General features: G+C 35.8%; 3 protein-coding genes across 3 annotated transcripts; 1 reads left to right on the top strand and 2 right to left on the bottom strand.

Moving 5' to 3' along the window:
* Positions 1-1,153: 1,153 nt before the first annotated feature.
* LOC145639274 (uncharacterized) lies at positions 1,154-5,232 on the bottom strand. Its single transcript, XM_081690465.1, has 5 exons — positions 5,075-5,232; positions 2,600-2,917; positions 2,388-2,470; positions 2,223-2,304; positions 1,154-1,481 (listed from the first exon to the last, which is right to left on the bottom strand). The coding sequence occupies exons 1-5, from the start codon at positions 5,099-5,101 to the stop codon at positions 1,428-1,430; spliced, it is 564 nt and encodes a 187-aa protein (XP_081546591.1). The 5' UTR covers positions 5,102-5,232; the 3' UTR covers positions 1,154-1,427.
* Positions 5,233-9,177: 3,945 nt separating this feature from the next.
* Positions 9,178-10,570, top strand: LOC145640564 (uncharacterized). The gene is made up of 3 exons (XM_081691817.1): positions 9,178-9,234; positions 9,349-10,147; positions 10,329-10,570. Exons 1-3 carry the CDS (start codon positions 9,178-9,180, stop codon positions 10,568-10,570), a joined length of 1,098 nt encoding a protein of 365 aa, XP_081547943.1.
* A 701-nt stretch (positions 10,571-11,271) lies between these two features.
* Positions 11,272-15,994, bottom strand: LOC145638188 (alcohol dehydrogenase-like 1). Its single transcript, XM_081689147.1, has 9 exons — positions 15,899-15,994; positions 15,655-15,794; positions 15,499-15,545; positions 13,198-13,520; positions 12,789-12,871; positions 12,233-12,308; positions 11,822-11,985; positions 11,538-11,699; positions 11,272-11,420 (listed from the first exon to the last, which is right to left on the bottom strand). The coding sequence occupies exons 1-9, from the start codon at positions 15,957-15,959 to the stop codon at positions 11,289-11,291; spliced, it is 1,188 nt and encodes a 395-aa protein (XP_081545273.1). The 5' UTR covers positions 15,960-15,994; the 3' UTR covers positions 11,272-11,288.
* Positions 15,995-27,752: the final 11,758 nt, after the last annotated feature.

Raw genomic sequence — 27,752 nt, 5'->3', positions numbered from 1 at the left:
GTATATATTAAGATACTAAAATGAAATAAAATTATGTAACTGGTCCATTCCGGTCCAAAACCGGACCGGACCGGAATAAACAGGTCTGGACCAGAACCCGGACCGGACCGGAATAAATAGGTCTGGACCAGAACCCGGACCGGTTGAATACGGTCCGGTCCCGGTCCCCAAAAAAATTCGATTCCGGGTTCCGATCCCGATCCGGTTTTGGTCTGGTGCACAGCCCTACCTATGCATGTCACACTAGTAGACTACCAGTTGCTTCTTTAGGCACACTAAGAGAATGGTACGTATACTACATAATACTCCCTCTGTCCTCAAGTGTTTTTCCATTTCTAATATTTGAGTCATATATATTGAAAATTTTGACCTGAATTCCTAGTAATCCATTAAAAAAAAAGTAAAAAAAAAAAAAAAAAATTGTTGGATTTGTCACATTGAATATTTTATTTATATTAAGTTTTTTTACAACTTTCACTCGTATAAAAATGGAGATATAGACGTAATAAAGCACGTCTCAAAGACTGTGAAAAGTCAAATGAGAAAAACATTTGAGGAAGGAGGGATTATTAGAATTTGTTCACATTTACTAAACTGATTGAACCTGAACTGAACTGAACTAAATAGAGCTGAATGAATATTTTATGAGAGAAATAAATTAGGATCTAAATAGGTCCCTTACTCATAAAGAATGTTAGAATGTTGAGTATTAGGCCTTTTCGTGATAGGTTTGATTTTACCTTCTCAAGTGGTCATCAACTTTTAAACTTGCTTAGGTAAGTAATTTTTCATTTGGCTGAAAGAATGTTGTATGCATAGCAATTGCGCTATCAAGCAATGTCAGACGCATAGAAATCGTGTTATCAATATTTTTCATTTGAGGACGGAGGGAGTATTACTCATAAATAATGTTGTATGCTTAGCAATCCTGTTATCAAGCAAGCTACAAAATTACATTCTGGTGCGAGTCTTGCACGAGATCGATATTAAGGGGCCTCTACTCAGCTTCCTCACTAAGCATCTGCTTAGTTGCTCCTTTTTTCGCTATGGGGTCATTCAGGTTTAAGCCTACAACAAATGTGCTGTGTAAACTGAATAGGCAGAAGCCGCAGAATTAAGAAAGTGCCGCAGAATTTTTCTCACAATTTGAGTGTGTAAAAAAATGGATATCATTGGACATTTGGACCTACGATAACTGAGTTCCAGTGCTCAGTTAACAGGATACATAACCACAAAATTATTACATGAGCAAAAAGTACATTTTTCTGTAATTTGGGACTAAATTTAGTTCCAACGGACAAGCCTAAATTTATTAACTAGGCCTTCTATATGAAATTTGCTTTAGGCAGCAGGTTTCCATCGACAAACAGTTGAATTAGACAAAATCAACATAACCACATGAACCCATCTGTTCAGGAAGAATCATCCTACAGAGGTCCAGGAAAGGTTCCGTTCTCCCTTTGCTCATTCCACCTGTCAATCTGCATTCCACAAACATTGCAAATTTGCAAACCATTTTAACCAACATGGAGAGCTGACATAAAAATTATATAGGTAGCAGACAACTTGACAAGTAGTATGGGAAGGTGAGTTTATCTCAGTTTGATTTCTACTTTTATACCAGAATTCTGACAAGAAGCAACAAGACAACAAAATACTACAAAATACACACATTCCTCAGTGTTCTCGTTCTCACTTCTCAGTGCTAACCCTCAAGTTCTAAATTACCAAACCTCAGCCTCCAAGATTCCTTAAATATTTGTTTGATTGAAAACAATAAGTGGGATAGAAGGGATCACATCTCCATCGTAGGTTCAGAATTTTACACAGTATTCCAGTAAAAAGGGTATCAAAATAAGATATTTTCTACAACTTTATGATTTGCACACAACAGAAGCTTACAATGTGAGCTTCACATTTTGGCAAATTATTTTCTAGCTCACTCATAAAAAAAGAATTCACTTCAATTCCAAATTTCCAAGTTCTGACTTTAAAAGCATTGAAATGTATGTCCTTTTCCCCTCTTTGCTCTTCCCTTCCTTTCCACTCATCATAGAGAAGTAGGGAACTAAACAGTCTACAAACAATGAAACAACTACCTATCCTAAAGAGAAATTTTTTAGTCTAAATCACTGTTTGTGCTGTATGAAAATATTTACTCATCAAAAAGAAGGAAAGTACTAAGAAATTTTAAGTTATTAATAAGAAAAAAATGTACTTACCCATTCACCAGGGCAGAGAGACCTGTAGAACTTAGCAAATTTATCACACTCTGGGGCATCTTCACCCTTGGCAGCGGTGCACCTAAAAGAGGACAGAATACTTGCTAATTACAGGGAGCAAGTGTTGGAAAAAGAAATACCAATTCATTAAGTCAGATGTCTTACCGATGATACTCAATGTATCGGGTAAAGCAATGCCTTGTTTGGTTTGTGGTTGGGAAACGAAAATCTGCTGGTGCAGTCTCAAGCTGTAGCATATAATAAAAGATAGATGGATAAGAAAAATGAAAGAGGCTCAAATGGAGGTTATGCTTAAGATGAACATAGAAAGCAACACAGAGAGCCAATGTGTCTCATTTAACTCTTAGTAAACTGACCTTTATTTCTTCTGGGGTCTCTTCGCTAGCTTCTTCTTGCTCTGGAGCTTCGCTGCTTTCCTCAGCTGCTGGAGCAGCATCCTCATTGCTTGTTTGAGCATCATCAGCTGGAGCCTCACTGCTCTCAACAACTGGAGCCTCACTGCTCTCAACAGCTGGAGCAGAGGGTGCTTCACTGCTCTCTTCTACAGCAGCAGGTGCTTCTTCAGTTTTCTCAGGAGCAGCTTCTGCTACAGTCTCAACCTCTGCTACTTCAACAGGTTTTGATTCAACAGGTTTTGATTCAACAGGCTTCTCATCTTTTGGCAAAGAATATTGCTGAGTTCAACACCATTTAGGCAGAGCATTTTAGATTCAAATTAATAAGTGATCAGTGGTTTTTTAAAAAATTTATGTACTCCCTCCATCCCATAATATAGTTCTTGTTTGTGTTTTTCACAGTATTTAAGAAATAGGAGAAAAAAGTGGATAAAGTACTTCTGTACTTTAATAAAAGTGAAAAGTACAATCATAAACAAAAGTTAGAAAGAGAAAGTGGAAAAAAGTACAAGACATGTGCAAAATTCAAGGGTAAATTAGAAAGTACAATGAATAAAGTTAAAAAAGGGTAAATTAGAAAGTACAATGAATAAAGTTAAAAAAGTGAGGGTGTAGTAGTCTTTACATACTATCCAAAAATAGAAACAGGAACAACGTTTTGATTCTCCAAAATAGGAAAACAGGAACTATATTATGGGACAGAAGGAGTACAAGAATATACAAGCATAATTGAGAAAAATAACATTCAACATCAGCTATCTCGTAGAGATATGTCATGACCAAACATTGTAAAATCAAGAGTTCAACTAGTAACACACAAAAGATTTATAAGGAGTATTGGGCTGGCAAAGGCAATTAAATTGAAAAATCCATGGATTTTGGAATTTATGAACAAAAAATTTCCTTTCCATTTTGTAAGTAAAAAGAGGCAAACTTTGCAATCATTCTAATGGTGAAAGTCATGCGGCTGTTGAAATACAGCCTCACAATGAAGAGTTCTACAGTCAGCAGCCAGACTCGGCAGGAATGCCACAAGCAAGGGGTTTTGCAGCGCCTAGGTGCGCCTAAGGCGCGCCTCAGTGCGCCTCTTAACAGTTAAAAAATTGGCAGAAAATTGCTTCAAAAGCGCCTCAGGTGCGCCTCGTGCGCTTTTGGCGCGCCTCAGGTGCGCCTAATTGAAAACGCCTCGCCCAGACCCAAAAAAGCTCTTACCCCCTATCGCCTTGCGCCTAGGCGCGCCTTAGGCGCGCTTTTTCAAACACTGGCAAGCACATGTGTTTCACTATTGATCAAAGCAGCCTACGGTGTTCAACAGATCGATGCTTATGCTTAAGCTCAAGCTCAAGCTCAGCTCAGCTCAGCTCAAAATGTATAGATACAGGATACTTCAAGAAATCTGTATAGATTCTGTTATAACAGAATAACAGTCTGTAACTACGTTTATTTGTACAAGCAGTAGTATACGAAGTATAAAGAGAACTGTAAAGCCTGTTATAAACAAAACTTTCAATATTAATGAAATTATTCATTACAAACTTTCTCTCTTTCTCTCTCTCCCTAATTTCTGGTATTAGTTTTCATTAGAACACATAAGAACTGCTAGGTTGCAGTTTTCATCACATTTAAATCTCAAACTCAAACCTGTAGCTAAAAAGCACTCCAGTTTTCCTGACATGCACTGCCAATCGAAATTCCAACAAGTGCAACATTCCCTTAACAATATGAACTAAATACGAGATTATACGGCCATATCATACATATTTCTTTCCATAAGACAACTCTCTCATTGCACGATTGGGCGATTTTTAGGGCTCAACACTATAAGTGTATATCATCCAATCTTGCTAAAACATACTAATATATAACCCTATCAACAGCTAGAAATCAAGGGATATAAAAAGGTTTTCAAGGGTCAAATTAGATTCAAAACGATGTAATTCAAATTCAATTGGATTGCATTATTTATTGGTTCAGAGAGAGTGTAAATGGAATTCAATCAAGTCTTGGATACCATTCCCCCGAATTCAACCAACTAAACTAATTGACATCCACAAATCTACATTTCATTAAAGCTGTAGCATTGATATAAACAATAATCTGGAAGAACACTAATTTAGATCTTTTGAAACCCCTTGTATAAAAATAATCAAAGAAAAATTAAAACTTTACAATCAACAGTATCAAGGGTTATCAACTTGAGATGAAGCTATCAAACCAAAAATTGATCCATTCAAATTAAAACAATCCAAATAGACATCTCATAACCGCAAAAACAAATCGATCAAATACCCATCTAAACCCTAAATAAAATATGCAAATAAGTGGAAAAATCAGATCGAATTAAACACACAAAGTCAATTAAAGTTCAGATTCACCAATTGCAATGAAGTCGATAACAAGCATAATAAAGCAGGAGAGAGAAAATATAGAGGATACCTCGGAGAGAGAAGGGGGAGCAGCCATTGAAGGAGCAATCGAAGGTTGGTGGGACGGCGTGCGAACCTGGGTTGAGTTGCGGTGAGAATTTGGAAAACAAGGTTTAAGCTTTTTTAGGGTAGGTGTTGCTCACTGCTAGTGGAGAGAGAAAGGGGAAAGCATTGCTCTGTCAATTTACAAAGCTTGAGAAATTTCTGTCCAATTGTTATTTTACACGTGTACTGCTGACCTGGCCCGAGGGAACCTGTAGGAAAAAAAATTTGAAGTCAAAGCGTAAAACTTATTAAAACATCAAGAGGGTAACATAAAGAAATCCTTCGCATACAACCGTCAAGTAGATCTTGCCCCTGAAAAACATCTCTCGTTTACATTGTTGTCTGTGCTGATATATACTAGTACAGTAGTACAACTCTTTCGAATTGACGATCTAACGATTTTGTTGTAATTGTAAAATCGTTAAGATGAATTTAGTACAAATCTCTCGTTTACATTGCTGATATATTCAAGAAATTGAAAATTTTTGCAGTCACACATTTCTTCAATCTTCATCAATGAAACAATTTCAGAGCATTGCATTGAAGCTAAAAAAAAGCAAATCCTCCCTCGAAAAGAAGAAAAAAAATCTATGTTTTTCAAAGAAGAAAAGATCTTCCTAAAGAAGAAAAATGAAACCGTGACTTTCGAAATAAAAAGATTCTCCTATGGAAGAACAAAAACTTTGTGTTAACCAAACAACTTTTTAATTTATTTCTACGAAATTTTTTTTTTACTAGTATTTCAATTATTTTAAGGTACAACTTCTCATTGCACTTCTTGATTTGGGGTTTTTTACTCTACCACGTGGGCCAATCAGAGCGTAACACGTGTCACCTTAGGGAAAGCCCAAAATGAGCCTACTAGGGCTAGACACGTGGCAGGCGGATACCCCAAAAGGAATTGGCTGCCTTCAAGGCCCAATTTCCTAGAAGAGCCACAAAACAGCGCAACACACCAATCCTAGGTCGAAGTAAGCTAGGTAAGGACACAAATTCTAATGACTCTATAACTAGGGAGACAAGCACAACATTGTCTTTTCTCTTCATACCCATCCACAAGGAGGGAGGACGGCAGGCTAAACGTTTATACCAAGTATTCCTCCCATTTTAGGGACACGTTCAATCATTACATCATTTATTACACTTACAACAAAGAAAACACCTGCCCTCGGAATCCGAGAAGATCTACTTTTACTTTTTGCACTTTTTAACTCTCCGGACACTTTCTAACTTGATCGTCGGATGCGGAACTCCGATCACCCGTAACTTCCGTTGTTTTGCGGGTGCAGCCGGCCCAGAACTAGACTTAGTGACGTAACTCTCTCGAGGGACATAAAAAACCCCAAAACACTTCTCAATTTATATGTCAACCAAACAACTTCTTAATTTTCTCAATATATCAAATTCCATGAATTTCCCCTTCACAATTTTTGTGTCAACCAAACAACTTCTAAATTTATCAATTCCCATGAATTTCCACTTCCCCTATTTTATGTTGTCAACCAAACAAGGGCTAAATGTTAATGTTGAGATATTTGAAATAAACAATTTATTTTGTTTTATGCTTGCTTGGTAACATACTCATCAAAAGATCATATCCATAAAAAAAAAAAATTTCTTTTTTTTTTTTACAAATCCTTCAATTTCTAGGTAGCATTGCATTGTTGCACTTTAATTGAGTTTTTAACATCTCCATGGGTTTTGTTGCACCTTTCTTTCTTTCTTTTTTTTTTTTAGGTTAGGAAAAAAATCTTATGGTCCAAACTCCAAAGTCTATCATAAATCAACCGGTAATATGTAGGCGAGAATGACCCCTTAGAGCATGGGCATTGGTGAGTCACAAGCCTACTCACAACACTATCTCTCTTCTTCTGAGCTACCTTACCATTGCATACGGTGACTCGTTACATACTCACAAAGAGGGGAAGCAACGTCTGCTGATGCTCTGATGAGTAACTGACATATGCATGGGCTTTGCTGACTCTTTTATAAAGGAATTAAATCTGATATTTATTTGTTGGTCCAATTACCACATGACAACTCATCCAAATTGCTGAACATTTGCATGAGATGTTGTATTAGTCCAACAGCTCTCCAACGACTCTATTATTTGGAGCACTTTCGTGTTGATATTATTACTCTAACGGTAATTTTTCACTTCATTTAAACATATTTCCAAAAAATAATTTCACCAACGGTATAATTATAATTTTATCTATAAATAGAGCCTAATATTGATATAGTTTTTCACCCTTAAAATTTCACTCTTCTTTTTTTCATTATAAAAATATTTTGTGATTGTGGATCTTAATAATCCTAATTACGGAAGTGGTTCCTCTCAAAATAATCCAAATAACCAATCTTCCAATTCTCCAAATTTTCAAAGTAATTTTCATTTTGATCCAAATAACCCTAATAATCCAAATGCTCAAAGGATGTTATTTTATAACATTCCTAACCAACCAACACATCCAAACCAACAATTTGTACAACAATTCCCAAATCAATTTCCAAACCAAAATTACACCCAACAATTCTCAAACCAATTTTTAAACCAAAATTTGCAACAAATTCCCCAAAATTATCCTTCTGGTTTTATGTTCCCAATGTCGCAACATTATGGTGTGAACCAAATAATTCAAAACAGTCCAGCAATTCCCGAGGGAGAAAGAAGCAGTAACTTAACCCCACCCGATGATCCAAGGGTTCCACAACAAGCCAATGATGATGCTGATGGTGTTGGTGATGATGATGTTGTTCAAGGTCCCCACGGGAGCAACACTAATGTTAGGGCAGAAAAATTGGGTGCAAAAGAAGATGATGCCCTCGTTTCGGCTTGGGTAGAATGTGCAGTTGAAGATCCAGAGACGGCAACTGATCAAAGTTTGGCCGTAATGTGGAGGAACATAAAATCCCTTTACGATCAAGCCAGAGAAGAAAATCCATCCACCATGCGCCCTAGAACTTTAAGATCTATTAAAAGTCGGTGGGCAAGAATAAATAAAGATGTGAGTATATGGGTTGGTTGCTATAGTGAAGCGAAAAAAAGGTATAGGAGTGGTACCAACACTCATGATGAAAAGACCGAAGCTCATGAAATATATAGAGGTACGTGTAATGGTTCACGCTTTGGTTTAATTGGTTGTTGGGAGATGTTGAGAGAGTTAGACAAATGGAAGCCAATGGACCTGGATTTACCTTCTAGTGATGGTGGCAATTCGAAAAGATCAGAACCAGATACTCCAACTGATGAAGGTCCAAAAACTCATACTCGTCGCCGTCGTCCTGACGGGGTGAAAGCATCTAAAAGAAAAGGTAAATCTGTTGCCTATTCTGGAATTCAAATTGGGGGTAGTTCTGATATTAAAAATTTAGAGTCGTTTACTCAAGCCCTATCAGAGATGAATGTAATGAAAGGTCAACACAATGATGTTGATGAAAGGCGAATTGATGTAGCAGAACGTATGCTAGAGTATCAGAAAGAGCGAGATGCCATCAAAGCTCGGAAGAAACAAGAAGAAAAAAGGTTCAAGCTATTTAGTGTCCTTATTGCAAAACCAATTCTATCTGAAGAAGAAAAAGAAATATATCTAAAATTAAAGCAAGAATTTGCACATCTTCTAGGCTAGTTTAATATCAATAATAATATAAAATTAGCTCAATAACGAGAAATGTTGTAAAATATGACCGACATGCAATGCTACATTGAAATGTCACATGTTGACAAGAAATCTGTAAGCAATAATATCAGAGAATCTCATCTTTTACTGTTTTGTGTACCCATACATTGAATTGTCATACAAAAGAAATCTTATAAGAAATGTAATCTTTTTGAGTTGTTTATCCATTCAATGAATTACCAATGTAAAAAATCTGTAAACCTTATCGAAAGTCATATCTCATATACTTGTGTGCCCATATATCATAATAATTACCAGCCATTTTTTTGAATAATTTTAGAAGTTATAAATAAGGGGGCTACACTTCATATTTCAATACATAAATATAAGTATTATTTCTACAAAAAAAAATAACTCTCTCTTCCTCTCTACCAAAAAATATTACAAAATGAACTCTGATTCAAATTCTTCTAGTTCATCTAGTTCTGGGTTATTTGATTACATGGTGAACGACTATGTAGAGTGGCATGAATCAATTACCCAAAGGCGAAAATAAGATGAATTGATCGAGGAAGCGATCAATACAATTGTTGTTCCATTTGTAACATCAACTTATCAGACCCCTTTCACTCTTGAACCTACGTACCAAAGGTGGTATGTACCAAGAGATCGAGAATATGCTGATATTCAGTTATATAACGATTACTTTAGTCCCCAACCATTGTACCCTGCTAATATGTTTCGTCGACGGTTTCGCATGCGTAAGAATGTGTTCACACGCATTGTTAATCAACTAAGCGAAAGTGATGTTTACTTTCAACAAAGGCCGGATGCCACCGGAAGACTAGGTGCATCCCCCCTCCAAAAATGCACTGCAGCAATTCGAATGTTAGCATACGGTACATCTGCCGATGCAGTTGACGAGTATCTTAAAATCGCGTCAAGTACTGCAAGAGAAGGTCTGGCTCACTTTGTTGAAGGGGTCGTAGCTCAATTTGGACCAGAGTACTTGAGGAGGGCAAATACTATGGATACTGAACGGCTCCTCCGTGAAAGTTATGCTCGTGGATTTCCTGGTATGATGGGCAGCATTGATTGCATGCATTGGGAGTGGAAAAATTGTCCGCGTGCATGGAAAGGAATGTATCAAAATAGAAGTAAAACAGCAATGGTGATCTTGGAGGCTGTTGCTTCGCAAGACTTGTGGATATGGCACGCTTTTTTTGGAACCCCGGGTTCTTGTAATGATATAAATGTCCTCCAACGGTCGCCGGTGTTCTCTGATATATGTGAGGGAAAAGCTCCAGAGGTTACCTTCAATGTCAACGGAAATACATACAATATGGGTTATTATCTTACAGACGGTATCTATCCGAAATGGGCAACATTTATCCCAGCAATCAAACATCCACAAACTGGTAAGCACAAATTATTTACCAAGAAGCAAGAGAGTTATCGAAAGGACGTTGAACGTGCCTTTGGAGTGTTACAAGCTCGATTTGCAATAATACGTCAACCAAGTCTAGCATGGTCGACCGAAATTTTATGGAAAATTGTAATGGCTTGTATTATATATCATGCATAATATGATTGTTGAAGATGAGCGAGATGGATATTTGCATTATGATGCAACTGAATTTATCAATGATCAACCGCAAAATGTAGCTGAATCATCAACTAGTAACAACAACCAACCACTTACTGTGAGAAGTGGACGATTGGATAGGCTTAATCTAAATGGTTATATGGAAAATAGAAATAATGTTCGTGATAGGGAGACCCATATTGCACTAAAGAATGACTTGGTTGAACATATATGGGGACGTTTCGGCAACGAATGAAGAGATGACAAAAGTCGCTGTTAATGAATATTGTATTTTAAAATTTAATGGATGTCTTTGCTAAATAAACTATGTTATTAATATATTGTATTATTTTTGTACTTTTCATTCAAATATTAGAAAATTTTTTTTATTAATATTGTACTATTTATAATGCTCTAATTAAAAAGAAAAAAAATTAAAAATGTCTAACTTTTTTTAATTAATTATGTAAGTTCAAAAATTACAAATAAATAATAGAGATTAATACATGTTTTAAAAAATATAAAATAAAACAAGAGTGAGAAAGAGAAAATGATGGGGTAGTTAGGAGAGAGAATGGTGAGTAACCTCACCATTGTAGATAAATAAATAAGGTGACTCACACTAGTAGCTTAAGATAGTGGAAGGTGAGGTGGAAGATGATTTGGAAAAAAGATAGATAAAAAAGATAATTGAAAGTGAGGTGGAGAATGGTGAGTAACCTCACCAATGCCCATGCTCTTAGGAGTGGGGGGGGGGGGGGGGGATGGTTTCCCTATCATCCCCAAGTTGCTTTTAGTGGAGGATTGATCCCACCACTAGCCAAGAACTACTTGATACAGTGACACTTGATAGTTGGAAGCATGGTATAATTGGTACTCCGTTTCAAACATACCTTATTATTTACGACTTGTACTTCAAATAAAAATTAGATTTTTGTAGGATCTTAAAACTACAGAGACAAGAATATATTCATTTACTGACGACCCATCACATTGTCCATCCATATAATGCAGCGAAGACTCTGCTCATTGATGAGATATTCGAATGCTTTGTTGATATCACGAAAGCTAACTTCATGAGTAATGAATCCATCAAGCGAAAGCTCCTACAAATTGAGTCAATATTATGATTATGAAAAGATACCTATTGAATGAAAATTATTGTAGAAGTACGTAATTCATTAATTAAATGTGAAATTAAAATGATATCAATATCGACTTACCTCGTTCATATATTTTTTGATGAGTATAGGTATATCGAGTTTGGGTTTAATCCCACCAAATAAAGACCCCGTAACACTTTTGCCTCTCATAATTTCTATGCAATCCAAACTCAAGGGAATGCCTCGTACCTCCACACCAAGTATTATTGTCCTTCCCCAACCCTATCAAACTGACAGATTTAGTACTGAAAATAGATAATACGAGTATTTTATATCTCACAAATAATACTATAAAGTTGCAAAAATAATAAAACGGAGGTAGTAGTTGAAATTTTAGTAAAAACCTCTCTAGAGCTTTCAAAAGCATCTTGCATAACAGTGGCTGAGCCTATACACTCGAAACAATAATCAGCACCTCCCTCAGTAAGTTCCTTAATAACCTGGCTTACTTTCTTCTCTTCATCACAAGATTTTGGATCTATAAAATCAGTAACTCCAAATTTCTTCCCTGCCAAAACAAATAATCAAGTTACTTAATTAGCCCAAAATATATGTGATCAAATGCTCGTACAAGTAATAATTATTCGAACTTTGTATGTCTACTTAGCTTTTTGTAAGCATGTTAGCATGAAATCATTGCATTAATAGTTTCAATTAAACTAACGTTTTTAGAAATGTGACAACTAAACATGCATGGACGGAAAAATAGTACAAGTCAAACAAATTCAATTAGGTAACAAATTTGAGAGACCAACCTATATCCTCTTTTTCAGGGTTAAGGTCTATTCCAATGATTTTCGAAGCTCCTTGTTGTTTTGCTGCTTGAGCCACCTGGTCTCAACAGCCAAAGCAATATTGCTAATAACTCAACATCTTTAATAAATTCATGGATGTATCAGTTAAAATAAAATGTGACACCTGACACGGCCTATACCTTCTCAGTTGATTACAAATTTATTTAGAAGCTCATGTCAAAAAAAAAAAAAAAGATTTAATTTAGAAAAATTAATTTCTATTCAAACATTATTTATAACCTTTCATAATTGCGCTTCTAATCATAATTGATTTGATTTGGTTTATAGGACTCACATGTCTTGCATCTCTCCACATTGCAACATGTACAATCTTACGTTCATATGTTTGTTAGATTATATTTTAGTCAAGTTTACTGCGAGAAATATTAAGAAATTACAAAAAAAATATACAAAATAAAATATTTAAAAACCGTGCATCGCATGAGCTTACATCTAGTAATGTACTATTATAGTACGTACGTGTTAAAGGAAAAAATGAAGGAAATAATAATATTACCGCCAGTCCTACAGCACCAAGTCCAAAAATAGCCACAGTAGATCCTTCCTCCACCTTAGCCACCTTCCACACAGCTCCAATTCCTGCTTCCTCACAAAGCAACAACTTATTTGCTATATAATTGGACTAAAATGAATAATTCATTAACTACAAAATTATCATCACCACTTAATATAATTATTGTTTGTCATGTTACTTTCGAATCAACTCAAAATAATTCCAAGTTTGTGAGACTTAAAATTTATTATATACACCCGGGTGTACCATACACCCAACTAGCCCAAAGTTAGTTTTTTCTTTTTCATTTGATAATTAAATGAAAAACAATCATCAAAATGAGAACAAATACTAATAAGTATACGTTACATCCGGGTGTATATAACAACCTCTCATTGAGGTTAGGTCATACCTGTAGTAACACCACAACTAAGCAAACAAGCTTTGTTAACAGGCATTTGAGGGCTAATCTTAACCACAAATGTGATGTCCACAACAGTATATTCGACGAAGCTCGAAACGTAGAGGAAGTGATGAATCGGCTCCCCTTTCATGTCCGTAAACCTACCAACCTCGTCCCTTGGCATTGCGTTAGAGTATTTGGCAAACTTGGTGCAAACATTGCTTTTAGTGGACTTACAGTCTCTGCACTCTCCACATTCAGGGAAGAACACTGGTATCACTGTATCCCCTTCTTTTACTTCTTCAACATACTCTCCTACGCTCTCTACTATCCTATTATGTCAAAAGGATTAGAGTCATCAGATCCGTCTTATACAATACTTTGACAAAATGTTGAAACAACAATTAATTAAGAAAAAAATAAGGGAAATTCTCTTTGGTGAACTCCAACTTTTTCATTTTCTAAGTGGTAAACATTTTTAAATTTTATTATCAATGGTAAACCTAAATTATTGTTTACCATTAATAAGTGTTATTTCCTTAACTATAGTTAGTTTCTTATTTTTAAAATTATATTGAAAATATTAAAAAAAAAAAATAATTAAAAAAAAAACCAACCCCTCCTCCAACCCACTGCCAGCCCCCTCCCCCAACCCAGCCCCTTGCCGGCGGCCGGAAACCGGCGAACTACCTCCACTAACTCCGGCGACCCCTACCTCCTCCCTCTCCTCTACCTATGACACCTCCACACTCTCCTAAAACCCAAACCCATTTCCCCGACATGAACTAACAACTCCCTCGAAAACCACTTTCCTCCCCACCGCCGGTGTCCAGACTCTCAACCCTGCACCGGCGAACCCAAAACGCCCCTCCCCCTACCATCTCCACCCTCTGAAACACCACGTCGAACCCCAAAATTAAAAGCCCCAAAATCGATTTTTAGGGATTCGATGTTGGGGTTTTAAGGTTTCGCGTGGTGATTTTTGGCTGGGCGGCGGCGACGTGGGCTTGGGGGAGGGGACTTGGGCTGCCGGCGAAGGGGATTCGGGTAGGCGTCGGTGGTGGCGAGGAGGCTAGGTGGGTGTTGTGGGGAGGCTGTTGGGCTAAGGTGGCTCATTAGTGGGGGGGTTAGAGGTGGTGGTTTGGGAGATGTCGGGATGGGTCAGAGGTTTCGGGTCAGGCGTCGTCGACACCGGGGGTTTGGTAGGGGTGCCGGCCGCCGGCAGGGGGAGGGGAGGCTTGGCAGTGGGTGGGGGAAGGGGTGGTTGATTTTTTTAATTTTAGTATAATTTTAAATTGTTAAAAATAATTAAAAACCTAACTATAGTTAAATATTATTGTTAAAAAAAAAAACCTAACTATAGTTAAATTTTTAATAAAATATAATAATTAATGTCATAAGTAATAAGTATAAAAAGTTAGAGTTTACCAAAGATAATTTTATAAAACTTTGTTTACCACTTAGAAAATGAAAAAGTTAGAGTTCACCAAAGAGAATTTCCCAAAAAATAAAAAGTACTATTCCGTATTTTAGTAGTGAATCTAATACTTCTTCCAATCCTTTTTATTTGGTATGTATCATGTCACTATTCATAAGGTGTGAAAATCTTGACGCTCTGAATTGATGCTAAACGTGAACAGTTAAAATGCGATAAACATTTGGGATTAAAGGGAATAGTTTGGTGTAGCATAATGGATTCGTGTAAGGCCCTGTTTGATTCACTTTAATTTTGCTGAACTGAAATTATTTTTACTAAACTGAACTTAATTTTACTGAACTGAAATTATTTTTACTGAACTGAAATTATTTTTACTGATTTTGTATTATAATTCTTCTTTAAGAAAACTGAATTTTACTGAACTGAACTTATTTTTACTGAACTGAAATTATTTTTACTTAATATTATTTTTTTTTTAAGATGAAGAGAACATGGCCTAACAATGTTAGGAATATATGAAAAAATAATATATTTTCCTATATTCCCAACAAACACGAATAACGTTAGTCACAAAATATAATTTACTCGGCATTATTTTTTTGAACAATCGAATTAGACAAGGTATAATTAATCACTACTCCGTATTTGAAAAGGACTTTGTAAAAACATGTGAGAGGGTAGGTTGATTTAACAACTATCATCTCGCTTTCTAAACATAAGTCAAACTTCGAAAATTTATGAAAGATAATGATTGAATTGTCCTAAAATGCCAGGATTTCTAAAACTTTCAACAATTAAACAAGATCACATATGAAAGAGACGTACGAGTATTTTGAAAGAAACTGAAGAGAGGGGGATCAGACTCAACTTACCCGACAGCTTCATGCCCAAAGATCCTTGGATGAACAACAATAGGACCCTAATGTTCAATAATGGTAAAATAAAATTCACGACTTTATTTTATAACAATTTTATTAATTATATACTGTTTTATGAATTTCTTGAAATATTAATAAATGAAAACTTACTGAATCCATCTTCCAGAAGGAAACATCAGTATGACAAAGAGAAGTACATAGTATTTTGATCCGAACTTCCCAAGCGTTAGGTGGTGCCACTACAACATCCTCTATTACTAAAGCTTCCCCTGCTTTTCTACATACTGCACCTGCAAAGTTTATCGATAAGTTAACGGTTAATAAGTTCAGATAAGATTGAGTTTTTCAGTAAATAGAAAGAAGGAAACAAACCCAAATCATTGATGTTACTAACCTTTGCATATGATTGGTTTACCGGCCGTTTTTGATGAACCGTTGACATTTACATAGTCCATGCTCAAAATTAGAGAAAACTCAAGATTTGGGAGGTGAGCTGTGGAAGGCAGAAAAGTTTGTGTGGCTATTCAAAAAACATGATGATGAGTTGAAAGTAATATATTTGTTTTAGTAATACCTCTATTTCGTCGGGTACTTTCGAAAATGAGGGAGAAAAGTAAGGGATTCTCATTCTCAAAGTGTCTCTAATGAAAATTGAATCTCTAATCTTAATTAAGGTTAGAAAATGCAATTCATACCGTTAGATTAGACCAAGCTTAGCTTAGTTACCTCAGTTTTTTATTTTTTATTTTATTGTTGCGGCAAATGAATTTTTTATGTTTACAAATTGAGAAGTGTCAAAACCTGATATGACTAACCCGACTCGAACCAAAACAAAAAATAACCGAATTAGATACCGACTTGCATGAATTCAATAAATTCAACCCAACTCAAACGCTCGAATTGACACCTACCCTTTATTACAACTAATTAGAAACAAAGTCAGTAGCTTAATTTAAAAAGTGACTCAATATTTTCTCCACCAGCTACATATTTTCTTGTCTGATTGGAATATTCAACTAGGAGTTTTTCATATGATTGTTGGTGCAATTAGATTGAGATTGGTGAACATGCAAATTTTGTATTTTTGTACAAATTGAAGTTATATTCTTGTATAGTCGTATAGATACAGTAATTAAATATTTAAAGAATGAAAGAATCTTTACAGATTGTGAGGTTAAGTTTTTTTTTTTTACAAATATTCGAAGCTCACCAATTATATGCCTTACGAATTACTCGCTAATTAATTAAAAGATTGATTATCTTGACTGTCTTTTTGGGTTAAAACTATACCAAACGTTGACCTGTTACAAAAATTATAGAATTTGTGTTTATGCTTGATCGGTTATTGTGTATTATCAATATACTTCGTATTGTTTTTTATAATTACCTCTTTTATAGGAAAATGTACTATTGTAAGCAATATTGCATATAAAGAAACTAAAAAATTGAAAGGTTAGAAATAACTACTCTAGGCATAAATTACGTCAATTTATGTTATTAAAAAAAAAAAAAAAACCAAAAAAAAAAAAAAAAAACAAAACAAAAAAGAAGAAGAAAAAAAAGTCAATTTATGTGTATTTTTGTCATATTTATAAAGAGTAAAGCCTTTAGTGCTTTAATTTATTTATTCTTTGGTGTTTTAATTTATTTAAAGAGCCACAAGGACCGACGGGGAGGAGAATCGATCTCATAGTCTCCGAAAATCGGGATAGGGGCTCTAACTACTTGAGTTATCCCTCACTCTCATTTAGTGCTTCATATATAGTTTACCTTTTTTGCAAGTGGTAACATTTAAGTTCTAGCTTAATGGTCATAAGCTCATAATTCATAGACATGAATTTAAAATTATCAAACCATTAATTAGTGATAGAATTAAAATTAATAATTACTCTGTTAAAAACAAAAATACTTTTTAAATAACTAGGCTAATCATGTCCGAGAGCTTTTTTGGGCTTGAGTTTATGTCACAAGTTTAGTTAACAATATTATAAGGACAATATATAAACAAATATTTTTAGGTGTATAAATTTCGGAAAACTTTTGTATACATCCGGTTTTCAGTAATTTACTGAACATCGGGTACACTTTTGTCAGATTTAGTGTCACTTTTGTCAAATTTAATGTCACTTTTGTCAAATTTATCAATGAAGCATAAATAACTTTTATATATGTCAGGGTAACTTTTGTGCGTTTTATTGTAACTTTTGCACATTTTATTGTCACTTTATAACGGATGTTCAGTAATTTACTGAACATCCGTTTTATTTAAAAGTTTGTCATAAATTTCCGTATACTGTTCTAAAAAGTTCAAAAAACGAGACAGTAGTTAACAATAATGAAGGCAAATAAGTAGATAAATATTTTAAAGGGTATAATTGTCCAAACACTATTCATAAGAATTTTCTCATAAAAGAAAGAAAAAAGAGGGATAATCTAGTAGGAATTAATGTTGCATTCTCTTTTGCTTTATTTGACTTATCTAAACTTCCCGTTAAAAAAAAGGACTTATCTAAACTTATGATTGCTAAAACAACAAGTCAAAAAGAAAAATACAAAAATTGACGTCGTCGGGCTGTCGTGACCAACCAATGAGCCGAGTTAATTTTAAGAACGAGGGATCTTTGTAAGCCTGCACACAAAAAAAAACTCAAAAGACTAGAATGGATATCATGAAATAACCACCTCGAAGAAATGAGAACTGAACCCGAACCAAATAGCAATGACAACAAGGTAGAACAATCGCTGCTTCACATAATTTCATATAAGTAAGTATTAAATTCATATATTAGTATCTTATTTATTAGTCTTAAACATATTTTATTTGAACTTGTTAACCTTTAAAGGCCTTAGTCTACCTATATCAAAATTTATTAATTCTTGCCTAATTACAACTTATTGGACTGTATAAAAGTTAAATCTTGCGGAATACTGAAATCTGTCAACTATTACGTTTCCTATTATCCAATATATATGGTCGTGTTTCACATTGTAAAGTGACAAATTTGATTCACTTTTTTCAGGATAGTGCAAAATATCATTTCTTCTGTCATGTCTTGGTTCCCTTAGCAAGATTTCTTCATAATGTTTATCCTTGACTACTATGTAAGGTAGAGCCGTTTCAACCGTAAAGGATCATTCTGTAGCTGCACGCCTGCACTACTGCATTCTCCAACAACATTGCAAGATGCTACATACATTTGGGGCTAAAAAAAATTAAAAATAAAAAAGATTATCCAATTGCCCAAAATGTTACTCTTTCATGGAAAATAATACTATACGTGGTTAGTTAATAGTTTTCGGCTCAATGTGAAGTCTATATATGTTAGTCTTCATGTTCTTTGAAGCTATATTAGTACTCATGTTTTTGAACTTAGGCTAGATGTTCAATGTATGACAATTTGAAGGAGTGAAGTATAAGAGTGGGTACTCAACTTTCACAAAAGTTGCAGATTGAGTACTCAACTTTCATTTGTTGCAGTTAGGGTACTAAACTTTGTACTCAACCTAAGTGATTTGTTATAGCCGGTAATCAACAGCTAGTAAATGCAAATTTGTTTAATTATTTTTTTTTTCATTGCCTTGAAGCCTGTGAAGATGAATAATTGTCAGAGAACATATTATACCAGCAAAATGAGAAATGTAACTGTTTTTCAAAAAAAGTAGCTGTTACAAAAGAAAGATCTAAGGCCTAATAATATATAAGAGTGCTTCTGATCATTGTTTTCTTCACATCTTGGTTTCTGAAAGTTTTCCCCAAAAAATAGTGTTGCTGGTGGGTGAATCTGCAAGTATTAGAAGCAAGAAAATCAGTCAACATGTCAAGATTAAGTTCAGGTTTTAGCTCAAGCCCAAGGAGGTGTCACTGTGGTTTGCTTGTGTCTTGGACATGGGCTTGGACAAAGGAAAACCCTGGAAGAAGGTTCCTTGCATGTCCAGATTATGATGAGAAGAGGGTGTAAGTTCTTCAAGTGGCGACAGATGTTGAAGCACCAACAGATTGGCAGACTGAAGTTATATTGGGTTTGATGGATGACAAGGACATGTTGAGACATGATATGGTAGCCATGAGGAAGCAGCTTTGTGAAGCTAATCAATATGCAAGGAAGATGAAGGCAGAAAACACCTTGATGGAATTCAAAAGGGGTGTTAGATTGAATTTGAGTTGGCAACTATGGGGCTTTACTTTAGCTGCAGCAGTTGTGATTTACTTTTATGTTTTAGGAAAATGAAAATATTAGCACTTCTAGTATGTTACCTTAGTTGTTCTTGTTACTAGTTCTTCTCTTTTTTGCTAGGTCCTGTAGAAGTTCAAAATGTACTCAGATGATGCTATTTGGCAAAGGAAATGAATAAAAGTTGTTTTATTAATTAACTCACTTGTAGTTCTTGTGATGTTATAGTTCTTGGATCATGCTGGGTTTGTTGAGATGAAGGGGGGTGTTCTTGACTGCAAGAATACACAGTCTGCTCCCCATCATAGTCTGAGTAAAATGCCCTTTAAACAGGTTGTGATGTTGGTGCAAGAACATGATTTTGAGGGTTGAATCTACCTTGCATCTAAGTGAAAAAAAAAAAAAGTTTAACAACTGAATGCAAATTTATTGACAATAAAACTCAAAATTTAAGTTATCTTACAGTTGCAACTCTCTGAAACCCATTTGGATAAGTGTAGATCCCCACTCCCCTCATATGCATGGGTACTTGAGCTGCATGCGCTGTTGTTGTTGCAGTAGTAGAGCTTTCACTGTTTCTATTGTTGCTTCTGTCTTCTGCAGCAACATTTTTACAGCCCCTTGCATTATGACCCTGGACACCACACAGGCTGAAAGTGATTACACCTCCTTTCCTCTTGAGCTTCCCTGCTGCATTGACTTCAGCTGCCTGCATTCTTTTTTTTTAGGCCTGTGATTAATTTTCTTGAGCTTTGGTGGCAAAACAAGATCATTAGTTAATGGTCATTCCTAAGGGCCATTTAAAGGTTATAATAAATGCTGATATGCCTTCAGGTAAGTGGATTTTGTGAAATATTGATTCACATATGGCTCAGGATGGTCTTACTTGTTCAATTCCACACTGTAACTACAACATGTTTGCAGGGGATGCAACTTATTTCCTAAGCTCTGCAACTACAAGTTCTTTGAGCAAGGTTAACAACAAATTTGTCTTGAGTAGCACCTTCTCTGACCCCATAACAAAATCCACCATCCCAGTATGCATTCCAACCCCTAGCCCAAACCTTGCATTTTTCCAACTTTTGTTGGATCCTAGGGCATACTACAACAAAATAAAGCAAAGGTAACAGTGAAAAATCATTGCCTAATATAACAAAAGTGTTGCCTTGTAGCTAAGGCAACACATATGAGGCGTAGTATATGCCCCCGTTGTCTATTCATAAGGCAACACATTTTTATTCAAAGGCAACAATTTTGAAAACCAAGGTAAAATAATACATAAGGCAACACTTTTACATAGACAACAAATGAAAAATGTTGTCATCTAAGGAGACAATTCAAAAATGTTTCTAAATGTTGCCACTCCCAAGCATTTAGCAGGTTGTAGGGCTCGAACTTGTGACCTCAAAGTCACAAGGTGACTTCACCACCAACTCGCCATAAAAGCAATATCTTAAATTATGTTGTTTTTTTAATCTGATCCCTGCCGTAGATGGCAACATAGATATTAATGTTACATTTTCAAGCAATAGTTTTGTTATTGTTATCTTTTCATGCAACAATTATTATGTTTGTTGTCTTAGACTAGAAAAAGGTAACACTTTAAGCGACTGTAGCCTTATATATTCTAGAGCAACACTTTTTTATCTGTTACTTTAGTTCAAGGTAACAAATAAATATTGTTGCTTTAGATTACTAAGAGTATCATTTTTGTAAGTGTTGCAATCTTAAGTGTTGTCTATTCTCATTTTTTTTTTGTAGTGATAAAACCATTTCTTTGTTGGCAATCTGATCCCTTTTCTTATGTAGCCTCTCCATTACCCCTTCCCTTATGTCTTCCAACATAGTGATTATTGGTTTATGCCTTGAGTTGAGAATGTAAGCATTAAACACCTCACTCATGTTGTTATCAAAACTGTTACAACATGAAAGAGGTGTGTAAAATTCCCTGCACCATTTTTTGTAGTTTATGTTCATGAGATCCTCAGCAGCATCTTCTGAAATATCTCTCATTAACTCAATGTTTGCATTGAATTCATTCTCATTTGTATTTTTGGCAATCTTCCAAAACTGCTTTCTAAATTCTAACCCTGATACGTCCATTTTATATAGTGTTTTACCCCCGTCCCTTGGTCATTATTAGTAGTGTTTTTGGCTCTTTCGAACCACTTTTATTACTAATTTGTATTTTCTAGTGTTTTCGTAGTTTTAGTTGTATTTTACAGGAAATTGCACTCTTGGAGCATTTTCCCGGGCTTTATGGATCAACTACGGAAGCTAGAAGGACACGGCCACTTTTGAAGCCCAGAATCGGTGAGAGCCGATGATTAAGGGCTCGGTAATTGGGATCCCGAGGTATTTGGACCGAGTATTCAAGACCCGAAGAGGAAATCCGGATTGGACCGAGGAATCAAGCCCAATCGAAGTCCGAGCCTCAAAGTGAAGCAAGGGCCCGATCGGGCAACCTTTAGCACGATCGGGCGTGGCAAGGCATTGGTGCTGTGCATGCTATAGCGCGCCCGATCGTGCGAGCGTCTTGCACGATCGGGCGATGCTGCGGAGAAGGAATGCGAAGAAAAAGGCGGGCCCGATCGGGCGCGTGTTTTTATATAGCCTGATTAGTTTAGTTTTAATTTTGTTTTAGGAAACGTTTATATATGAGTTTTGTACGGAATTTTGATTATCTTCTTTCTTAGACTTTTTCTCTCTACTTAAAATTTTTTCTCTCTCTACTTAGGATTTTTTCTCTCTCTTAACTTTTCTCTCAAACCTTGTTCTTGATTATTTTCCATTAATACAAATTACTTTCTCTTCTCTTAATCTTAGTTATTTATTTTACTCCTTCCATCATGACTTGTTTTATTGCTTTGATTAGTTTAGTTTTTACTATGTGTGAGTAGTTTTCTTTCTAGGGTTATGGGGATCCATAAATAATATGAAGGGGTAATTTATTGTTGTTGATTGTCAATGCTAGATTAATTTCCTATTGATTGATTTAATGCTCTGTGACTAGATTTGCGCAGATCTTTTATGCATGAGTTTAACAATATTGATTCGAGATTCGACAGATGAGAATTGATGTTTAGGTCTAAGTTCAATAGGCAGGTTAATTTATAAATGGTTAAGTCGAGATTCTAGAGATGAGATTTAATACCGGTAGATTAATTCTGTGATTGTAATACGTAGCGAAAGCCCTTTACGATCTGGTTAATTGATGCATTGATGATTGACTATTATTGATTATTGGTATTGCATGATAATTTCTTACTGAATTGTTTTAACGCTTTACAATTGCGGCTTGTAAAAGTATAGCAATATTGAATTGATGAATTGAGCAGATGTTAATTTGATATTAAAGGCTATTTTCAATAAGAACTTAGATCTAATAAATTGCGAGAGCCTGTTAGATCTATGTTGATTAATAAATTGCGAGAGCCTGTTAATCGTGTTATTTATGCAATGTCAATGATTGATTACTATGTTTTACCCTGGAGTATTATTTATTAGTGAACCTATGCCCTAGATCCTTTTATATATTGTTTTCTCCCTATTCTCAATCTTAGTAGTTTAGTTCCTTATTCGAATATAAATATTGGTTACTTAGATAATTTAGATTATAATAATTAATTAGGAGTAAAAAAGACTTGTTTCCCTGTGGAGATCGACCCTACTTCCCTATCTGCTTAGGAAGAGGACTTAGGAATTATTTTTGATTAGGGGATACGACTTTACCCTGTCAAACCCCCCACCAAAGACTGATCTGAAATTACAATATACATGTCTTGCACAAACCCTAGTCTCAGCTTCAGGAAATGTGTTTGCAACAGCAGCTAGCAGACCCTTCTGTTGGTCTGACATAAATGTGTACCCTGCCCCAACATAAGTACATAAATCAGAACCTAAAAGCTCTAAGAACCATGTCTAAGAATCTGTGCTCTCTACCTCCACTACTGACCATGCTATTGGGAACATCTGGTTGTTACCATCCCTCCCTACAGCCACTAATAGCTGACCACCAAAAGGCCCCTTCAGAAAGCATCCATCTAGTGAAATGATCCTCCTGCAGCCATCAAGGAATCCCTTCTTAAGAGCTTCAAAACACAGGTAAATTCTTTGAAACACATTGACATTCAATTTCAGTTTTACTGTATTTCCCCTGTTACTTCTTAGAATTTCAACTGCATATCTAGGAAGCAAACCAAATTGTTCCTCATACTCACCAACAATGAGTTTCTGTCCCAATTTTCTTGCTCTAAATGCTAAGTACCTACTTACTTTCAACCCTTTTTCAAGCCAAACAGTCTCAATGATGTCATGCACCTTCATGTATGGATTTACTTTGAATTTTGTTTGAAAAAACCTAGCAACCCATGAAGCTGTTACTCTCTTGCTTGTTGGTGCCCTACCACAAGTATGCTCACCAACATGAGTTTTAACCATGAAATTGTTTTTCCTTTTCTCCCAAGAAACCCATATCCTCCAAGGACATCCTTTGTCTTTGCTCTTGCAATGCCCACCAACCCTATTTTTGTCATTCCTACTGAAATGGATGTCTCTACCAGTCTCAATACAGTAGTCAGTAACAACTTTCTTGAATGTAATTGAATTCTCAAAACACTGACCAACAAAAAACTTGCTATTACTCCTTTCACACCCTCCTTTCATATTCATCTTTCTTTTACCCACAGGTTGTACCAGGTACCCATAGTCTTCCTCATCAGATGACTCATAAGGGTTGTCTGTCCCACTAAGTCCATCAGAGTCACTTGCAAATCCTGATGGATCTTTGCCCTTTGCTTCTGCTATCTTTCTCAAGCTAACCAATTCATCCTCATATGATTTCTCTTTCTGTTTCTCTTCATTCAATCTTATTCTGGCATTCATAATCTCTGCATCATCCTCATCTGAGCCCTCAGTATCATAGTCTATAAATGGATCACTACTCCTAGGCACACCACTATTAAGAAGTTCAACAAAGGAGCCATGTCCACCTAGTCCAATACCTATGTGTAGAGGTACATAAGCATGTTCATGTTCTGTAAATATATCTATATTCCTAAACTCCAATAACAGTGAAAGAAAGGGATCACTAGAGCTAGTATCAAACCCCAGAAACCTTATACCACTTTAAAAATCCTTTCTGGGATCCAAGAAATGCACTTTGACTATGTCAGTGTACCCTAGACTGTCAATAACTTGTTTAACATATACAGAGTCAACATCTTTTGGTACGTCATCAAATGTGTTGACCCCTCCCCCATTGTATATAAGTTGACCCTCATCTTGGACCCATTCCCCACCATGATGAACTATTATGCAAGGTTTCAAATGCATCATATCTGTTATATAAACAAGGCCATATTGCTCATAAGTTCATTGTCTAAATCTGTCAATTGAGTATATGTATATATATATAAGTGCATAAAACAGAAATAAACCAAGTATAACAGATATATATGTGCATAAAACATAAAACCTATTTAATATGTGCATAAACCAAGTATAAACCAAGCTGCAAATATTGACACAAGTTTTAACATAATTAATAATTTCATTCATTGCATATAATATGTCCATTACATCCATTCAAAAGGTAGGCTCAACTACAGCCTACAATTAGCAATACTCTATCATGGCATAGTGACAAGTACCAACATCAGAAAACTTGTCACAAAAACTACTTCATTCACAAAAACCTACATATGCTATGACAGTAGAAACACCTAAAAACTTCTACAAGCCAAAAGATTTAATTTTTCTTACATCAAAAAAAAAAAAAAAAAAAAAAAAAAAAAAAGGAATCAACTTAAGCTTAAACTAGCAGCATCCCCCCAAAAAAGCCTTAACATGCTGCACCTAAGACACCCCTACCCCCTTCCACCTACTCCTCCTCCTTGAACAGGAGTGGGAAACCGTTGAAGTAGACGGTCATGTCCTTGTTAACCCACGCATGGAGGTCGCGGCCATCATTGAACAGCACATCGTGGAGGATCCACTCCTGAATATAAGCCCTAGGGCCATGGAAAGGGTAGCTGAAAGCCATGTGACGAAGGCGCCACCAGACCCGCAACTTCTTGCAAGTCCTCTCCACACTGTCCTGGTCCTACCACAATAGGCGGTTGAAGATATGTGTCACCAACACATCCTGCTGGCTGAAAAGAGGGTGTGCATCAGCGAGGGCGTCCATACCTAAAGTCCAACATTTTTTTTACATAAAGTCAGTGAGGTGTACTTACTAAGCCTCTGTTGAACATACAACCCACACACCTTATTTTCTCCATTTTTAATAACAAATTCAACACTGTAATCAGTATTCTAATCTTTGTTTAAACTAAGTCAAACACTTTTACAACAACAAAAATATGTTACTCATGCGAAAAAGACAAACCATCACTTTTAAGAAGAACAAAACAACCAATAAGTACAAAATTCATGAATATAAAGACAAAGAATGAGAATATACCTTCTCTTGAGCTTCTTTTTGCGATCTTCTTGTCTCGTTCTTCAGCGAGATTAACTGCAGGCACTAGTAGAATAAACTTGATGGGCAGCCACAAATGGAAAGCAGTTATTGAATTCCGCTTGCCAAAATGTAAATGGCAAACGGTTTTGGATGAACCGCTTGTCAAAATGCCAATGGCAAGCGGTTTTGGATGAACCGCTTACCAAAATGTAAATGGCAAGCGGTTTGAGCATTGAACCGCTTTCCATTTGGTCAAAAAAACCCTAGAAAATTAAAACCCACTAGCTCACGGCCTCATCTTCTCTCTCCTCCGTCCCCTTTCCCCTCATTTTCACGCTCTCTCTCCTCTGATCTATCCCCTCATTTTTTCTCTCTCCTCTCATTTTCACGCTCTCTCTCCTCTTTCTCCCCTCCATTACGCCTCAGTTCTCTCTCCTCTATCTCCCCTCCATCCTCCATCTTCTTCTCTTTCTTCTCTTATCTCCTTTCTCAGCCTCCCTTCTTTCCTTTCTCACGCCTCACCACAACGAAGAATGACGAACACCGAGTACCCAGCGACGAGAATGAAGAAAACGTTTGGGTTCAGTTTTCCGGCTCGGCGTTAGGGTTCAGATCGCTGCTTCTCAAGTCATATCTCACTTGATTTTCCGGTATTTCATTAAATTTTTAGCTAATTTTCGAGTTTTTGCATATATTATGTTTGTGTATAATTTAAGATTTGAACCCGGTATGTTTGTGTATAATTTTCGAGTTTTTAGCTTTAAATTTTTGTTATTTATAATTTAAGATCTGAACCCGGTATGTTTGTGTATAATTTTCGAGTTTTTAGCTTTAAAAATTTGTTGTTTATAATTTAAGATTTGAATAATTTTTTTTTTTACACAAAAGATCTGAAATTAAGTTAATAATTATTGTTGTTTATTTTTTCAATTTATTGTTTGGCAGATACGGTGAATCGGAATAGGGTGGTGGTGGTAATACGAGTTAAGATGGTTGGTGGTGGCGGCTGGTGGCGCGTGCGGATGGTGGTGCGCGCGACTGGTGGTGTGCACGGCTGGTGAACAAGAGCAGCATCAGTTTTAATATGCTTGTTTTTTTTTTTATGAAAATGTAATATTACAACAATTAATTAATAAAAATATTAATGTTTTTGCATATATTATGTTTGTGTTTCAATTTAATTGAAAAAACTAAAAAAAAAAATTATTTTTTTATACCCATAATGGGCAGCGGTTTGGCGCCAAAACCGCTGCCCTTTAAGGCTAATGGCAAGCCCCACAATGGCATGCGGTTCAAAACCGCTTTCCATTAGGGGGTTTGAACCGCTTGCCATTACGCTTATTCTACTAGTGAGGCCAACTCATTCGATTATAAAAATAGCAACTTTCTTCTTTGGGAGTTTTTTTAATGGAGTAAATGATGAAGGCCCCCCCTCCCCCCTTTCCACTTGCTTTTATAAGGAAAAGGGATATGAAAGCTTGTCTGAAATAAGGAGAGAGGGGTAGTCTTGGGAACCCTGTAAAAGAAGCTTCATGAAGAATAGTTTCCCGCCACAAGCTTGTCTGAGCATTGTTACACGAGAAAGCATCTTCGCACGTTACCAATGATGTCAT

The sequence above is a fragment of the Chenopodium album genome, chromosome 7, assembly GCF_948465745.1.
Source record: "Chenopodium album chromosome 7, dcCheAlbu1.1, whole genome shotgun sequence".
NCBI classification, from domain to species: domain Eukaryota; kingdom Viridiplantae; phylum Streptophyta; class Magnoliopsida; order Caryophyllales; family Amaranthaceae; genus Chenopodium; species Chenopodium album.
This window is presented reverse-complemented; position numbering and strand designations above follow the sequence as displayed.

Coding starts and splice junctions, on each gene's coding strand:
- LOC145639274 (XM_081690465.1), bottom strand. CDS start 5,101: ATGGCTGCTCCCCCTTCTCTCTCCGAG. Junction 2,471..2,599: donor AGACCCCAGAAGAAATAAAG/GTCAGTTTACTA, acceptor TATATGCTACAG/CTTGAGACTGCACCAGCAGA. Junction 2,305..2,387: donor CGATACATTGAGTATCATCG/GTAAGACATCTG, acceptor GTCCTCTTTTAG/GTGCACCGCTGCCAAGGGTG.
- LOC145640564 (XM_081691817.1), top strand. CDS start 9,178: ATGAACTCTGATTCAAATTCTTCTAGTTCATCTAGTTCTGGGTTATTT. Junction 9,235..9,348: donor CTGGGTTATTTGATTACATG/GTGAACGACTAT, acceptor TCAACTTATCAG/ACCCCTTTCACTCTTGAACC. Junction 10,148..10,328: donor AATCAAACATCCACAAACTG/GTAAGCACAAAT, acceptor TGATTGTTGAAG/ATGAGCGAGATGGATATTTG.
- LOC145638188 (XM_081689147.1), bottom strand. CDS start 15,959: ATGGACTATGTAAATGTCAACGGTTCATCAAAAACGGCCGGTAAACCA. Junction 12,872..13,197: donor TAGTTGTGGTGTTACTACAG/GTATGACCTAAC, acceptor GTGAGGAAGCAG/GAATTGGAGCTGTGTGGAAG. Junction 11,700..11,821: donor CTTTTGAAAGCTCTAGAGAG/GTTTTTACTAAA, acceptor TCAGTTTGATAG/GGTTGGGGAAGGACAATAAT.